We start from the raw sequence: 18,397 nt of genomic DNA on the forward strand, positions 1-18,397 counted from the left end.
CCCAGCCCCCAAGAACTGGTTCTTGTTAAATTGCTAAGTTATCCAGGCTGGGCTTGAACTTGAGAGGCTCCTGCCTCAGCCACCTGGTGCTTAGATTATAGGCATTTGCCAACATGCCCAACTAAGAAATTTATATTTTTTAAAGTGTTCCCATATGCCTACAAAACAAAATACTAATTTTTAAATATCTATTTACAATGTTAAAAAAAAAAAGATACCTAAGACTGGGGATATAGCTCTGAGGTAGAGTACTTACCTAGCACATTCAAGACCCTGCTTTAATCCTCAGCACTTTCAAAAGAAGATACCTAGTCATTAGTCAAACAAAATATACATAATCGTTTTTTAAAGAAAATTATTAAACTGAATTAAGGGACATGAAAATATAAGACCTAAATAAACACAGAAATAATATAAATGTTCATCACTGGGAAAGATTTGGGCAATTCTTTCCCAAATTAATCTGTGAGGTCAATCCTAATCCAACCAAAATTTCAGGGCAAGAGAGCAGTTTCACATACAAAAAATTTTTTTGTCTTTTTGAGATAGGGTTTCACTATGCAGTTCAGGCTGGCCTTGAACTCACTTTGTAGCCTAGGTTGGCCTTGAACTAGCAGCAATCTTCCTGCCTCAGCCTCTCAAGTGCTGAGATTACAGGCCTGTGCCACCAGATTCGGCCTCACAAAATTTTATAGACTGATCTTACAACGTTGTGGAAGAGTAAAGAGCCAAGAATAGCCAACAGAATATGATGTAGGAACAGGTTAGGTAGAATAGACTAATCCTAGCAGGAGTCAAGATAACTCAAAGAAAATGTGGTACTGGCACAGGGACAGACAAGCCTCTTATGCCAATCAAAAGAACAGAGCTTCCCCAAATCCCTCACACTTACAGAGAAAAGGTTAACATAACTTCTAAGTCAGTGCAGCCAGAACACTCTTGAAATAAATGGCACAAACTAACTACCCATCCATACTGAATGTAAAATTGCATCCCTACCTTATCCTAAACAAAAATAACATCCAGAGGGCATGAAGATCATATGTGGAAAACAAAAATTTTTAGATTAACACAGACAATGTTTTTATAATTGTGTGGGAGGGAAAGATTTACTTTAAAAAGCACCAAAAAGGGTTTTTAAAAAATCCACAAACAACAAAGGAAAGGATTGATAAATCTGACATTAAAAATTTCAAAATTCTGAGCCAGGCATGGTGGCACATGTAATCCCAGCACCTGGGAGGCTGAGGTAGGACTGTGAGTTTGAGTCCAGCTTATGAAACAAGTTAAAGACCAGCCTGGACTACTTAGAAAGACCTTATCTCAAAAAAACAAATAAGCGAGGCATGTTGGCACACACCTGTAATCCAGCATCAGGAGGCTGAGGCAGGACAATCGCTGTGAGTTTGAGGCCAGCCTGTGCTACAAAGTGAGTTCAAGACTAGCCTGAACTAACGGAGACCCTGTCTCAAAAAGATTATATATATATAATAAATTTTTAAATTTTTTTTCAAAATTTTATCAAACAAATGCCATGCAAAATTAAAATATTTGCACTAAACACACACACAAACAAAGTGCATGTGAAAATAATGAAACAGGGCTGGGGATACAGCCCAGTGGCATAAGTGCCTGTCTGGCAAGCACAAAGTCCTGAGTTCTGTTTCCGGTACAAAAAAAAACAAAAAGAAAATAATGAAACCTATATATCAGACCAGATTAGAAATTAGGTTATATGAAGAACTCTACAAACGAATAAGAAAAAGAACCCAACAGAAAAATGGGCAAGCCAGGCTTGGTGGTGTACACTGTAATCCCAGCACTCAGGAGGCTGAGGCAGGAGGACCATTGGGAGTTTGAGGCCAGCCTGGGCTGCAAAGTGAGCTCAAGGGCAGCCTGAACTGCATAGTAAGACCCTGTCCCAAAAAGACCAAAAAATAAAAAAAGGGCAAAAAAAAAGAAAAATGGGAAAACTACATGAACAGACAACTTACAAAAGAGAAAGCCTGAGATGAATAAATACAAAGAAGATATTCACCCTCATTAGCAATCATAAATTACTACAAATAACATTTAAAAAGCAATGCATTACCATTTCATGCCTCTTGGATCAACATTTACGTCTATATAGGGCTGGGGATATAGCTCAGACGCGCAAATGCCTGCCTGGCAAGTGCAAGGTCCTGAGTTCAATTCCCATACCAAAAAAACAGTCTATATAATATCCAGGGCTGACAGACATAAATGAGAATTCTCATACTGCTGTAGAAAAAGGAGAAAAATGGATGGTTTTTGTTTGTTTATTTTGGTTTAGTTTGGTTTCTTGGACATAGGGTTTTACTATGTTGTTCAGGCTGGCCTCGAATTGACTATGTAACTTAGCCTGGTTTTGAATCTGTGATCTTCCCACCTCAGCCTCTCAACTGCTGGGGTTAGAGGAACGTACCACCACACCTGGCTGAAAATCTAGTTTTTAAAACTGACAAGACGGGTATGGTGGCACATGTTTATAATACTAGCAGGCGAGGGGCTAAGGCAAGAGGATTTCCGTGAGTTTGAGGCCAACCTGAACTACATAGCAAGATCTGCTCTCAGAAAACCAAAGACTAAAATAAAATAAAATAAAATAAAAGTGACAATATGTACCTCTGTGATTTAGTACTTTTTATAGAACTCTACACCACAGAACCTATCACATGTATACATAAAACAACCTACTGGTGGATGTTAACCATAATACCATTTATAACCCCCAAATGGATAAACAAGCTCAATGCCATCGCTAGAAAAATGGATAAAAAAGTTACAGTATGAAATATTTACAAGCAAAATAATGCAATGTCTAGGATTTGCTTTAAAATGATGCGGGGTGGGCTCAGTGGGCAACTGGCATCCACTATGAGTTAATAACGACTTACCAGTGCTCAATACGTAGGGATGACAATATTATTTTACTTTAGCTTATTCCAAACTAAAAACCTTAAAATCATTCATATGCAATAGAATCCTATAAAGCAATTAAAATAACAAACCCAATTACTGTGTCAATGTGGCTATATCTGCAAATTGAAATGAGTAAAAGCAAGCTGTAAGAGGTTACATACTGTGTATTTTATATGTAATATTTAAAAACCCATCCCAACAGGGCAAGGGTCTATATGAGGCACTATTCACACCCATAGGGATGCTTCAGACAATAAACTGAAAAGATCTGTTGGTATATTGTTCACCAATGTGCAGACATGCAATAAGTATAAAAACCTGGACAGAAAGATACATACCAACTCTAATAGAGAGAAAGAAGGTAATAAAAAAAAAAAAATGCTACACTTCCTGTAACTTTCTACTGTTAGAAGACAAGTTACCACCAAATACAGCAGACTGGTAACATACGCAATATGTGTAGTGGTATGTATAATAAAGTGTAAAGAATCACCCAAAAGTCAGGACAGACATGTGTGCTGGTGCATGCCTATGCTCCCAGCACTTTGGAGGCTGAGGCAGAAGGATCTCCAGGAGTTTGAGACCAGCCTGGGGTACACAGTGAGTTCAAGGCCACCCTGGATTACATAGCAATGATCTGTCTCAAAAAACCAACCAAATAAACAAACAAAAAGCAGTATAAGCTCCATAGGACAGGAATTATTTGAGCTGAGTGTGGATGAGTGGACAAGAATTCTTCAACACAGCTGCTGTATATCATGGCACACACCACTAACCCCAGCACTCTGGGAGGTGAAGGAGGGGAATCACAAGTTTAAGTCCAGCCTGGCAATCAGATGACTTAGCAATACTCTGTCACAAAATTTAAAAAAAAAAAAAAAATACTAGGGAGCTTAGTGGTAGAAGAGAACACAGGAAAGTTAAAAAAGGAATGGGATCTGAGATTTCTCTCAGAGAAATGTTTCACTCTATTTAAGAAGGGAAGGCCATGGATGTAGCTCAGTAGCATAAGGGCTTGCTTAGCAAGCCTGAGGTCATGAGTTCGATTCCTGGGACCAAAAACAAAAAAAGAGAAGCGAAAACAATCCACAAAGGTATACCTGATGCCAAATCATTTTTAAGACAATCCTTCACCTGTAGACCATGCACCTGGGACAACAGAAGAAGCAGTGAGAAAGTACTCACCTTCAGAAGCCTCACGGCACCCAGAATGATGAATGCTCAGCCAACAGCCCTGGATAAATGAATGAATTTCTATGCATTCATTTGAGAAATATCAACTAGGTAAGGGTCTATGTCATACTCCTAGGGACGCTTCAGACAGTAAACTGACAAGGTCTTTGTCTCAGGGATGCCATCTGGTGGGGGGGATATGCAACACAGAAACAAACGGCACCCAGCAGCAGCTAGGATAGAGTGGAGGGATGAAGGCAGGTCCCTTGTAAAGGCAAAAGGGAAAGGAAGAGCCAATCACGCAGGACCCTGGGGAGAGTGTAGCACGCAGATGCGGGTGGGGGTCAGGAGGAATTCCAGGCTGGGCCCTGGTAGGAATGTTAGGAACTAAAAATGAAACACAACACTTGTACTCAACTGATCCTGTCACCTTGAATTTATGCTCCGCCAAAATATACAGACTAAGACAAACTGGGAAAAGAACAATCCACTGGCCCCTTCAGCCTGCTTTTCCTACGCAGCCCCACTCCCACCCAAAGCCAGCCTAAAGAGTTGCCACTTCATTCTTCCAATCTGCAAAAGGGGGTCTGCCTTTGTGGAAGTAAGCTCATGGAAGTAGGTAGTGTCCCTACACTCTGTGATTGGCAGAGGGAAGAAAGAAGCAATACAGATTCCACCTAAAAATACTTCTCCACTCTAAAAATTGGTCCTGAAGCACAGAGCTGACCCAGAGTGAGCACCCACAGAGCCTATAGAGCTTCCTGGAGGAGACAGACACTCAGGCATCTGGGGGTGGGGCTGGAACCCGCCTCAGATACTAACCAGCTCCAGGGCTATACGTTAGATGGGTCTCCTCACCAACTGTCCATGTGAGTGTTTTGTAAACTGTCAGGCTGTACATATATATGAACTCTGCATTTATGCTTAGTCTCCTTCAACCCACATTTATTAAGCACCTATTCTGTGCCAAGAGTTATACTAGGTACCTGGATCCAACAATGGACCAAACTAACATAAATCTCCCTCTCTCAGAAGTACATTTCAGGGGAGAAGAGATATACAATAAACATACTAAAAGAAGAAAAACAGATGGTATATTAGAAGGTGTTAAGAGATATAGAGAAGGTATAGGACAAAGAAGGAAGGATGAAGTATAAAGACAATATGTTCACAGGAAAGAAGGTATAGAGCAGGACAATAAACTTGTTAAAGGCCCAGAGGGTCAACAATTTAAGCTGCTGAGGGCTATACAGATTGTCACAGCTTCTAAACTCTGCGCTGTATTGCAAAAGCAACCACAGTTCATATGTAAATGAATGAGCAGCTCTGTCCCAATAAAACTTTATTCACAGACATTATAGGCTGAGTTAAAGGCCCCTCCCTTGATACATCCCAGAATATTTGGTACTCTGTAACTTGTCTAAAACAGCTTGTCCCCCACCTGACAAACAGCTTTCAGGAGAGGGTTCATGCTGCTTAGCCCCAGTAAATTCAAGGAGCCAAGACCAATGAATCATAGTTGGCAAATTTAAGGAAACCTGTTTACGCTCATTAAACATTTACTGGCTGAATGAATGTAGTAAAAGCTATTGATTAAGCAATTATGACCTGGTATAACGATAGTATTTGGCAAACAAGATTCAATAAAAGTTGGCTGTGACAGTAAGTGCAATGATTACTTTTAAAATCACTATTAAGACCTGGTTCTGTGCCCAGCTAGTAACAGACTCAGTAATAACTTAGTACCTAAATTTACCTGCTAAAGAAAACCAGGTCTGAAGCTCCTGAACCTCAGTGGCATGAAGGTACTACTGTATTTTGGATCTCGAATAATCCCCAAAGACCCATGTGATGAAGACTTAGTCCCCATCCCATGGCACTACGAGGAGGAGGTAAAACTTTTAGGAGGTAAAAGTCTCTGGGCTTTCCTGTCTGCTTTTGGTCACAATAAGGTAAATGGGCAGGCTTCCTCCATTATGCACTCTCACCATGATGTTCTGTTCTGTCTTGTCCCAGGCCTAAAGACAATAAGGCCAAATTACCATGGACTAAAAGCTCTGAAACCATGAACCAATGTAAATCTTTCCTCTTTTTTAAGTTAAGTATCTCAGGTATTTTGTCATAATAATGAAAAGCAGACTAACACAGAAACCAAGTTCAGATGTTCTCACAAATAGTCACATACACAGAGTATGAGCCAAGCAAGCCCAAAGGAGCCAACACGGCTCTGTCTCCCTTTGCAACCCCTGAGCCCACCCCAACCCTGAACTAGCAGCCCATGGCCCAAGGGAAATCACTCACATAAAATCGCAGCAGAGCCCCATCTGAATTACAGCACCAGGACCTCCTGCCCAAGTATTCATGGGCTGTGTTGAGCAGCATGAGAGAGGACGGGAGCATAGGTGTTTCTGACATCTCTGGGGAAAGGCCAGATCAAAAGATACAGAGTTAGCGGGAACACACATACCTCTATGAGGGCTACAAGGCTCAGTCCATTCTTTTTGTGCTTTTCTTTACCAATATGGCCAAACGTTTTTCTTTAGTTCCTTTTTTCTGCTTTTAAATAAATAATGACTTGACTAACTAGTAAAATATGAGGATTAAAAACCAATTCAAATCATACAGGCAAGTATAAATAAGAAATATTTCATCCACCAAAATACTAGTCTCCAGAGAACCAATGCCAGTATCAGGTCAATGTCACTCAAAGCACCTTTGTGAGGCATTTTAAAAGAGGCACAAATAATTTATAACAATGGAATCCACATTACACATACTATTTCCTAAAAACTCTTATATTTTGGTGTACTTGAATACTCAGAAGGAAAAGGAAAGCAGAAGGGAAAAAAAGAACTACTAAATTTTACTTAAGCATGTATTTATCACTAAATTACTATTAGTTCCTTAAAAATCCTCACTATTTTTGCAATTCTGGGCTATAATCTATTAGCAGCTTCTAACTAGCATTTTTAGTTGATTAAAACAAAATATATCAGAAGAGAAAATACCAGACAGTACCATACAAGGTAGAAATAAGTTTCTTTCATAAAATTTGTTTTGTACTTTTCACTATTGTTCAGACTGTCAAAAAAGTATAAGCACTGTATTTAAAAGAAAAAGTCAGATAATCATTAGGAAGTTCAAAATATTCCAGTTTTTAATGGATCTTTCAGTTTCTATTTTTAAAAAGAGCAAATGACTATTGTACAAAATCACTGAGTAGGTCTGTAAAACTTCCTTTCTCTGTACCTCTCAGTTTTGTTGCATACATTATTTGTAGAGATTCCAGATTTGTAATATTTCTGTTCTTTTCTGTAACCATAATTAGCCTGACTGCTTTCTCTCAACTCCAATTTTAAATGGATTAGTTGTTCATCATAACTCTCTTCCCATGGCTTTACCATTCTCATGTTGGTTTACTGACTTCATATTCCAAAAGCATTTTTAAGAATTACTCATGGGGCCGGTTATGGTGGCGCAAGCCTGTAATCCCAGCACTCGGGAGGCTGAGGTAGTAGGACTGCTGTAAGTTCAATGCCAGCCTGGCCTACAAAGTGAGTTCAAGGCCAGCCTGAACTGCATAGAGGAATCCTGTCTCAAAAAGACAAAAAAAAAAAAAAAAAAAAAATTGCTCATGGCAGTTAGAGTCCTGTTTGTAAATGTCTGTTACCACCACAATTACAAACTATTTTACTAGATATCTGAGGCCACTTTCTTTCCTTAAGAACTAGATAGACTTACAGAAATCGCAGCAGAGCCCCATCTGAATTACAGCACCAGGACCTCAACTGCAGATAATCATTAGGAAGTTCAAAATATTCCAGTTTTTAATGGATCTTTCAGTTTCTATTTTTAGAAACTGCATGAAATGCTGCTAGGGAGAAATCTGAAATGAGTCTCATTTTTTTGTCCCATAAAGACAGATAAAGTGCTCGTTCAATTTAGAAACCTAAATAATCTTTACCCTTAAAGCAGATGCTTAACTACACTGTGTTTGATACAGACTGCTGCATATCAATTTTTTTGTAGCTACTATATATCTGCAATCTGCAGATTCGCTTTTTACTACATTCACAGATATTGTTCTCTATTTGTTTTTTTTTTTTGGTTTTTCTCCGGTACCGGGAACCGAACTCACGACCTTGCGCTTGCCAGGCAGGCTTGTTCTCTATTTGACATGGGGATAATTATTCCTGTTTCACTGCTGGAGTACTTCCATCAAGGGCACCACTTGTCCTTACACTGCACCATTTCTGTCCTCCAGCTCTCATCTTCCCTTCAATGCTCTGAGGTTTTAATTGTATCCACTCATTTGTTTCAGTCATATTTATTCTGCTTCTTGTTTGGATTTACAATAGATCTGGTTTACAGTTATACAACCTTCCTTTTCATTTCATTCTATTAACTCAAATTTTGAATTAAGTTACTTTCTTATACACACCATTTATGGGAACTCTACCTCTCTTCCTTGGTATGTGTTTTCTTCCAGGCTGAATTCATCTCTGGTTTTTCTTGTTTTGTTTTGTCTTGGATTTCTACATGCTATGGTCAATTTTTTCTTTTTGCCACCCACTCCTCATTTTATTCTATCTTCTGTGGACCCCGCACACAGGCACTTAGAGCAGGACTTGCTACCTCCAGATGTCAGCTTCTCAGTGTCTGCCATACTACAGAACTCACCTCATCTGCGGCCAGCACTGCCTGTGGAAGTCCACGTCCAGTGACTGAGTGAGAGGGGAGTATAAGGGCCTGGCCACCTCAGTCCAATATGGGAGAACAGCGCTGATGGAAAACTGTCTACTCCAAACTCCCTGCCAGATGACCAAGGCTGTTCCAGGCCTGCATCACAGTTCTAGTTCTTCCTTTGCCCAATCCTGCTACCTCTTAACCTTCTTTTTGTAAGTATCAATCCCTAACAAATCATGTCTCCACAACTGCTTTCAGAGAGCTCCATATGTGACAATGCCTTCATCAAACTTTTTACATCCAGCCAGAAGTGTATTTTATCCCTGAATTCATCCCTCAACTCAAGTCTGGTCTTGGAAGGACCCCGAAGCCCCTCTTGCTTCTGCTAAGGGCCAGGGCAATCTAGGGAGCTCCTCCATTGCTCTGCTCTCTGTAAATGAGCAGATATTAGTAATACTTCCAAGGACTTGGTCAATGTACAGTATTTTTTTCTCTTGGTTTGCCTAAAGAGGGACAGGAAGGAACACAGCCACACCTGATGCCAGTCCACCAGCATCTTTTCTTTCTCTTTGATGTACTTTTCAAAGTTGAAGGCATTTGATCATTCTTTTTTCCTTCTTTCCTGGAAATTTTTAGACCTGTGTTTTGCTTGTATAATTAATTTTGAAGGAAAAAAGAATCAAGAAAAATAATAATATAGTTGTAAATCTTATATATGCTTTCCCCTATGAAAATCTTTTTGGAAAGCAATGAGGTACTGTTTGTCAAGAGCTCTAAAAAATGTTCATTCTCAAAAATTCATGCTAAAAAGACCAAGTGAACAGAAACAAAAGAACATGTATGAGGTGTTATAACATGACCTATAAGAAAGCAATATTGAAATCCTCCTAAGGACTGAGTAGGTAGTCAGCTCAGTACAGGATGCCCTTTATTTCAGCATTATAAAGAAAAGCCTATGGAGCAAAACAGGAACCACTACACAATATAGAGTCGAGAAGCTTTTTGCAATCTGGCCCCTCCCACATCCAGCCCCCATACCGCAGATCTCCTGCTGGATCTGAAGCCTCTGAGTCTCTGCTCACCAGGCTCCATCTCCGCACCATACTCTGCTTCTGCTCTTCCTTCAGTCCTCAGCCCAATCACCGCCCCAGTGGGGCAGCCTCAGGTGTCCTCCTCTCAGTCAGTCTCACTGGCCTGGCACTGTCAGAAATCTCACCTATCTCCTCCCACCATGAACATGGCAAGACCAGAAAGGTCTTATTAAGAGGCTTAATGCGCAGTGGGCAGCTAAGAAGTATCTGAGAAGTCAATAAAATTACAGAAACAGTGAACAGAAGACAAATCATATGTTCTTCTGGGCAGTTGGAATAAACTTTCCTTTCCACTTTTTTTGTTTTACATACTGAGGAAAACTCCCCAATAAATTTATTTTTGAGTTAGCTGAATAAATGCACAAACATGTTTATTATTACAACTATACAATAGTTGGCAGGCTTATAGGCCATGTTCGTTTTAAGTGTTTGTTGTTGTGATATAGTTTCTTCAATTCAGCACATTTTCTACTACTGCCCTGACCACAGTTCAAGTCCTATCTCCATTAAGGGTCCCAGGGTCACCCTCCCTGGCTTCTCAATTCCTAATGTCTGCTCATCACCTAGTGCCCACCACATGCCAGGCACTGATTTGCCATGGTGCTCCCTGACTTTGTTATTTCATTTTGTCCTTGCAACAGCCGCTGGGGAAGGTGCCTTTTATTTCCAGTATGGACATGGAAAAAAGACACAGATTATGTGAACTGAGAAGTGACAGTTGGGATGTAGAACCTATACTTGCTTCACACTGCCCTTAGCTTCCCATGTCCCAGAATGCCATGGAGATTGCAGGAGTCAGCATACAAGGCACTTTAAAGCACTCCTTGACACCCTCACCTTGCCATCATTCCCTCTAGCTGCTATAAGCACCAGACGTACATGTCACATGCCCGTATCGCCTGTGCCCACTGCACAGGGAGCACACTGAGAGAAGAAACAGGAAAGCGTCTGCTTCTGTGGCCTGCTTACAGTACCTGAGTAGAGTCTCAAGCCTTGGGGCAGAGGCCAGGGGCAACAGCATGTGGATCAGGCCCACCCCCAGAAAATCTGCTACCAGCGCACCTTCCTCCACCGGGTTCTGGAGCTGCTGCTGGTGGCACAGGGATCGGAAGGTGTCTTCCTCCTGCCAGATGATTCTGTGCAGGATGATCCAGGGCAGCACTGAGGAGACATGGGGCTCCTTAGGCTCTTCCTGCACAGCCATGCTGCAGTCGATGACCTGGCAGGGGATAAGGGGGTGTCACAGTGGGGCAAGCCCTGCCCCTTGCCTCCCAAAATGAGCCCCCCATAGCAGTGTCCTCCTGGAGAACTGGAGCATGCTGCCTGCCCACCCCCACTGCTCAGATGTGGGAACACTGACCTAGGAGCATCCTAGCTTCTTATCAGACAGAGCCTCACAGTGCCCAATGACAGAGTCACACATCACCTTCCCTCACGCCACATGTAGTTACTAACTCTAATGCAGAACAGCCTGGGAGAAGAGAGCAATTGGGCAACTACAAGTCAGCTAAGGGTCTGTCAGCTGCTGCAATGAGAACAAATACAGGAACAGAGAGCAACAGAGGAGGAATGGGGCAAACAAAACTGAACTCAAGTGAGTGACTGTGCTTTACCCAACACCCAAACGGGACAGGTGTAAGGAGGACAAGCCTAAAGGCAGGGGTCCCTGACAATGGCCCAGAACGGCTGCAGTCAAGGAAGTGGAAATGAGGGGAGAGGCAGGCAGAAGGATCAGTGCACCTTGGGCACACACCACTCAGAAGTAATGTGAACAGTTTTAAGCAAAAAAAGAACACATGCATCTTTTCATCTTTCAATTCTGAAAAAGTGTCTCTGTGGCAGGTTGGTGGCTGGGCAGGAAGGAATACAAGGTGTGCACTCTCACAGTTCACGCAAGAAGACAGCAGTGGCCTGAAACATGGCAGAACAAGGAAGACAGAAGGGAGAAACCAAAGTTACAGATGCAAAGAAAGTGGGTTTGGCAGGACCTGCTGATGGCCTGAGTGGAAGGTGCAGAGAGAACTGGGGTGCCTCAGGGGACAGTTCTCTAAAGCCTACCTGGATGGTGCTGAGTGCTGTGACTATCCCTCGGCTAGAAGTACCAGGATGCCATAGGTGATGGAGAGCCCTGGCAGAGTCAGTAGGCCTGGGATGAGCCCTCACTCTGGCTGTGGCTCCCCTCTGAGCCTGTTTCCTCCCCTCAGGGAGGAGTGGTCTGGGATAACTCTGTCGTATCATATGTAACACTAACTTTAACCCCCAGATCCAACCAGCTCCAGGAGGGTCGGGTCCCTGTGCAGATCCACTTCCTTAGCTCTTAAAAGTTCCAGTCAGAGAAGCCTAAGTGTTACCTCTGGGGTGCCTAACTCACAGCAAAAGCCAGGGAACTACTAAAAAAAGGAAGAATCACAGCCACCTACCTGCTGGGGCAGGGCAGGGTGAGGAGCCAGGGGTTACCTGAATGAGGTTGTTGGTGAGCCGGACAAGGCCCGTGGCAGAAGACGATTCCTTCAAGATGCTGCCCCTGCTGTCTGCAGACAGTGCCTGCTCAATACCCAGCAGCAGCTGGGTCACTGTGGCCACCCACTCCTCCTTGACTGCAGCCTCACTTGAGTTCACCATCTGCTGGACAGCCTCATTCAGAGATATCTCAGAGCATTCGAAACACTGCTGGTGGTCCTTCAACCGGAGCAAGGAGTCCTGAGTACGAGAAGAAGCAAGCAGAAAAGTACACTGTGAGCTCAGCACACAGAAGTGTCAGATCTGAAATGAGGATAGCTGGGGTAAAGAGACAGGGAACAGGGAATGAATGAATGAATGAATGAATAAATAAATAAATAAATAAATAATAAGGAAAAAGGCTCCCCAGTGCAGCACAGACCCCACAGAGTCTTGCAGCATCCCAGAGAGCCGATGGTCACCTATTTGCAAAGGCAGCACGGCACGCCATCTCATAGGGGGGTCCTAAAAAGGCACTTCACCTCTGTACTTCATCTTCCCCACTTACAACCTTGGACCTTGGGAAAGAGGCCACAGCACTGGCAAGTGGCCAAGGTCAGACTGTGGAACTGTAACACCTGTCAGCTGTCCCCCAAGTTACCACATCCCTCCAGTGCCAGGGATGTGGAGGGGGCTGTGCAGCAGGGCAGGGGCAGGATGCCAGGGAGAAACTGTCTCAGCAAAGGAAGGTCTGAAGCAAGACCACAGCAAGGGCAATTGACCATGCAGCACTAGAGTCATCATCTATGCACCATCTCCTCTCCCATGCCAAGGTGGGGCCAAAGCGCTGGGTCCTCCTCAGCTTCAGCCGCACATCACCCCCTCAGAAGTAACATGAATATCCAATGAGCTGATCACACTCAGCACCAGGCTGGGCACATGGAAGAGCTCTTAGGATACCACACAGAGTGGTTACTTCTATTTTAGAATCTCTTCTTTGGAAGACATCGTTTTTTGCAATGGGGGGCGGGGAGGTGACTAGAATACAAGAGTTCATTCCATTTAAACACCTGGGATCTTAGACTCTTTCATAACCAGCTGTGCATGGGGAAACACAGTCTGCCTCTGAATTCACAGATCTGGTGGGCCGTTTGTTAAACCAGCAGGAAGCACCTGCTGCCTGGTGCCCCACTGGGTTCTGACCTCCCTAGAGCCCAGACCCAGCAGTATCTCCTGCCTGGCTCAACATGTGCAGCTGTCATTCTCTGAGATGACATTAACAGGTGTGAAAGTAGAAATATCCTGCCTTTAGAACGTGCTGCAATGTCTGAAAACCGATCAAAACCTCCTCCAATTTATCAGCCCTAATTACCAGGAAAATGGAGTCTGCATTTTTAAAAGAAGCCAGCATCCTTGAGCAAGAGGCCACTGAGGCAGGAGCTGCCTATAGAGTGTAGCTGTGGGATCCAAATCTGAGCTGATTCCTCCTGGTCAAAGCACTGAACACATAAAGGCAGATAAAGACTACTGGCCTTGAGCTGCAAAAGTATTGCTGTGAAAATCAGACACGAGACAAGGAGCTGCCAGCAGTGCTCTAATGTAACACAATCCCCAGGGCTCTAGGCCAGAAAGACCTAAAAACCAGAAGAATAGCTGCCAACGAATGCGGAGACCAAATTACCACTGACTGTGGGCAGCACAATCATCTACCCAAACAAAAAGAAAACGATCATAAATAATGGGAATTCAGTAAAGCAGTTGGATTCCAAATAAACACGCAAAAACCAATAGGGTTCCCATAAACCAGCAACATACACTTAGAAAATACAACAACCAAAAAAACAAAGATCCACCTCAAAATAGCACCCAAAAAATATTAAGAAAATAGGAAGAAAACTACACAATTATAGTGAGGGATATACAAGATGATTTGTCTAAATTGGGAGATAGCTTTCACACGCCCAGAGAAGAAGATTCCAAATCTGACTCCCCCACACTCCAGAGACACTAGAGGAAACAAGATAAAAACAAAACATAAATGCTGCTAGAAGAAAACAAGGTCAAATGTGCTTTTTATCTCTGCCTTTGTGTCTCCTGCCTGCATCCCCTATAGAACATGGATTCCATCAGAGTCGCCTTCCTTGACTCCAGTGTCAATCCCTTGGGGAAGCTCAAGACATGTATGTAAAGTAAGTACACGAGTATTTTTCCAGGCTGTCTGAGCATAATAAGCAAAACCACAATGAATAAAATCATAAACACATGGAAACATTAAAAGATTTCCCAACATAAAATTTCAGGGCTGAAGATGCAGATCAGTGGTAATGTGTGTATTTAGCATGCACAAGCTCTGGATTTGATCCCCAGTACTGGGGGAAGAAAGAACTTTTGCTTTTGCTCATAAAAACAAATTAAAGGATAAATAAAAAAGATAATAAAATAAAAAAGATAAATAAAAAAGATAAAAAAAATTTAAAAGCAGATGCCACACTGTCAAAAAATATTTGCAACATCTAATGAGAAAAAGATTAATATCTGTAACATAAAAAGCACTCTGATGGATAAGAAAATACCCGTTATGGTTTGTGTCTGGATGCCCCCCTAGAAGCCTCATGTAGCGGGGAGGGAAGGGGCAGGCTTTTGGGAGGTGGCTGGATCTAGAGTTTGTGATTGGTTCATGGTCTAATGCTGGGATTGGAGGTGTGAGTACTATACCCACCCGAGGGTAAGTTGCCTGCATTCAATATAAGGGAGGGAAAGAGGCTTGCTCCTCCCTTTTGGTCTTGTTGCTTTTGCTATCTTCCACCACCATGAATGGTTGCCCCTCAATCATGCCACCCTGCCTTACAGCCAGCTGATGACGGACTGAAACCTCCACAAACTGTGAGCTAAATAAATCTTTCCCTCTTTAACTTTAGGAGTCAAGTATTTTGTCTCAGCAACAAGAAAAGTGACTAAGACAACACCTAAAAAGAAATACTGAACAATAACAGAGAATAACTTATTCACAAAAATTGGGGGCTTCCACAACACGTGGCCCAGCCCTTGCTGCAGTTTGGTGCCCATCCAAACAGCAGCTCCTTCTTCATCAGTGGGACTTCCTGCTGTATCTAGTAACTGACGACAACCACAGGGCAAGACAACGTCTCAGATGGGGGCCACCCCCCAGAGACAGCAGACCGGCCCCTCTCCCCCTTCTCTTAACCACAAACACACCCCTACCCAGGAACACACAGAAATCTTCCCTACGCACTACCAGTCCACAGTCTGGCACAATAACTGAGGTCAAATACAATTCATTCCCTGGGGCCGGGGATATAGCTCAGCAGCACAGGGCCAGCCTGGCAAGCACAAGCTCCTGGGTTCAATTCCCCATCCCAAAAAGAAAAGAAAAAAAAAAAAAAAAGAAAAAGTCTTTAAGCCTGGCATGGTGGCTCACGCCTATCATCTAGCACCCAGGAGGCTGAGGCAGGAGGACTGCTGTGAGTTCGAGGCCAGCCTGAAGTGCATAGCAAAACCCTGTCTCAAAAAGACAAAAAAAAAATTCATCCCCTGATCTCCTATCTGACCCCTTCAGGCAGAGCTAGTGCTTGGATGGTATTCTTTATCGTTAGCTATGTTGTTGTACATGGGTCTTTGTGTGTATGTGCGTGTGTGCATGTGTATGTATTATGGGGGATTGAACCCAAGGCCTTCATACTGAGCCACAACCCCATCTCATTGTTTTTTTTTTTTTTTTTTGGTGAGGGGTATTTTCTCTATTGAGAAAAGGCCTCACAACTTAAATTGCTAAGTGGCCCACACTGGGCTTGAATCTGCAGTCATCCTGCCTAGCCTCTCAAAGTGCTGGGATTACAGGTGTGTACCACTACACCCTTTTATCTTACCTTAATTCCCCACACTGCTCACATACTTCATCCACTTTCATTCTATTTACTAGTCATTAAAAATCAATAAAAATAAAGACGGATGAACAAATAAGTAGATGAATGGATAACATCTTAATGCTCTTCCCTTTCCTGCCATGCAGAAGTGCAGAGTCAAGTGTGGGGCTCATTTTGAGCCACACAAAACCCTAGAACCTGCAGGATCTAACATTCCCGTCTTGGCCAGCTCATCTGTCTAGAATCTTTCTCGAGGCTGGGTTGTTGGTTTAGACTCCCACTTGTCTAAATATGTGTTTTCAAGGGCTGCTCTCACAGCCTGTACAGAACAAACACATACATAAGCTAAGAAGATATAAGCAGGGGTAAGGGACAGAGAGAAGGGAGCACACACCTGCAGCAGAAGCAGCTGGGCCGGCCTCTCAGGAATGGAAGTCATAAACTCCAGGTGTTTGGCCTGGTCAAACCCACTGGTGCACAAAGTAGGGCGGAGCAGATGCACAACAGCTTTGTAGTCACCTGCCTCGTACAGCCGCTGAATCTCCTCCAAGGACTGGCAGCGTTCCAGCGACTTGAGGTTCTTATCAATCTGCGAAAGGTCCAGAAATGCTGCCTGAGAGCAAACCCCTCATATCCTCCTAAACCTGGCTAATGTTTGCATTTATTCCATACAGAAGAAGAAGACAAAATTAGATGCTCCCCCCACCAGCCTAAAACTACTAAGACTCCCCCTTATTATATCAGTGTTCACCAAAATATATGCTTTTTAGTGTTCATATTAAGGTCAAGGCATTTAATTCTTTAAAAACAAACACTCAAACCTAAAAACCACTGCAAAAACAGAGGAGTTCCAGAATAGTTTCTGCCAAAATAGAGGGACAGCCTTACAGTCACAGCTCAGCAAACCAGACTTACAGAACCACAGAGGGTCAGCCTGCCACAGACCGAGAGACTGCAGCCAGAGGCTGGCACATGTTACTGCCCCACAGAACCCTTTCTTCACACAGCACCTGACACAGTGCGCACACACAGCAGGGCCCTGCACCTGGACCTGCCCTGAAACAAACCTGAAAGAGACTGAAGGCTACTGTCAGCCAATGTACACACATCGCAGACGTGGCTCTGCGGCAGGGCTGAGGCTGCACGACGAGTACAGGGCCAACAGGATGAGGCCTGGCATGTGCTCTGTGCACTGCTGTTCCAGCCCTGTGGCCAGATCAGCACCGATCTGCACCAGCGAACACTTCCCTGCAGTTCCCCTAGGGCTGCCACCACATAAAACCAAAAGAGATGAGCAAGGGCTGAGCTATTAGAAGCTTCCAGGCCTGCCACTTGGACAAGATTTCACAGGGGAGAACGCCATCAGGGAAGTCTGGGGACCTCGTGTGCCAGAGCTGCCTTTCCTCAACCTCTTCTGCCTTCCCTGAAGGAGCCCTGCTCAGCACATGGGCAGCTCTCCTCCTGCTCAGTGGCAGGTCAGGTCTGGTCTAACTGGGCCAGTTCAGAATAAATTTTTGACCAAGAAAACACCATTACAAACTCTCACTCACCTCCTCGAGGGACACAACAGAGTCGTTGTGGAGGTTGGGCAGTCGGATGATAATATCCCTTTGCTCGGCCCCTGTTTCTGCCTGGATCGCGGTAGAGCTCTGGAGCATTTCTGTACAGATGTCATAGTTCTCCAGGGCCTGCTCCATGTCTCCCTAGTCAGAAGAAATACAAAAGCAGTATTATATGCCCTAGAGATGAACTAAGAGTAATAATAGCAACAAGAATGACAAGGAGGAAAGGGGAACTAGAGGAGGGAGGGAGGGAGCAGACAGGGAAAGGAATTAAAAAAATAAACAAGCTGTATTATGTACATTTACCTACCCCCAAGATGACTGTAAAATGTATACACTCCAAACATGTACTAACAATTTCTTCTTTTGCGGGGGGGGTCTTTTTGAGATAGGGTTTCACTCTGTAGTTCAGGCTGGCCTTGAACTTGTGGTGATCCTCCTGACTCTGCCTCCCTAGTGCTAGGATTACAGGCCTGTGCCACCATGCTTGGCAAATTTTTAAAAAAATAATTAAAAGAGGCAGTGTAAAAGAAAAAGAGAAAGGGGGGGGAGAGAGAGAGAGAGAGAGGGAAACAGAAAGAGAGAGGGAAAGGAAGGAAGGAGGGAAGGAGGGAAGGAG

At 43.4% G+C, this 18,397-nt stretch overlaps 1 protein-coding gene across 6 annotated transcripts in view; it reads right to left on the minus strand.

Moving 5' to 3' along the window:
• Cabin1 (calcineurin binding protein 1) overlaps positions 1-18,397 on the minus strand; it is a 150,568-nt gene that overhangs the window by 92,976 nt on the left and 39,195 nt on the right. For all 6 annotated transcript variants that reach the window (XM_013520399.1, XM_013520400.1, XM_013520401.1 and 3 more), the window contains exons 15-19: positions 17,767-17,919; positions 16,611-16,805; positions 12,351-12,593; positions 10,956-11,112; positions 6,418-6,533 (exon numbers count right to left, since the gene is read on the minus strand). In XM_013520399.1, the coding sequence (XP_013375853.1) occupies positions 6,418-6,533; positions 10,956-11,112; positions 12,351-12,593; positions 16,611-16,805; positions 17,767-17,919 (864 nt within the window). The remainder of the gene's footprint in view (positions 1-6,417; positions 6,534-10,955; positions 11,113-12,350; positions 12,594-16,610; positions 16,806-17,766; positions 17,920-18,397) is intronic.

Source organism: Chinchilla lanigera, unplaced genomic scaffold, assembly GCF_000276665.1.
Source record: "Chinchilla lanigera isolate Chin_1 unplaced genomic scaffold, ChiLan1.0 scaffold00054, whole genome shotgun sequence".
Taxonomy (NCBI): domain Eukaryota; kingdom Metazoa; phylum Chordata; class Mammalia; order Rodentia; family Chinchillidae; genus Chinchilla; species Chinchilla lanigera.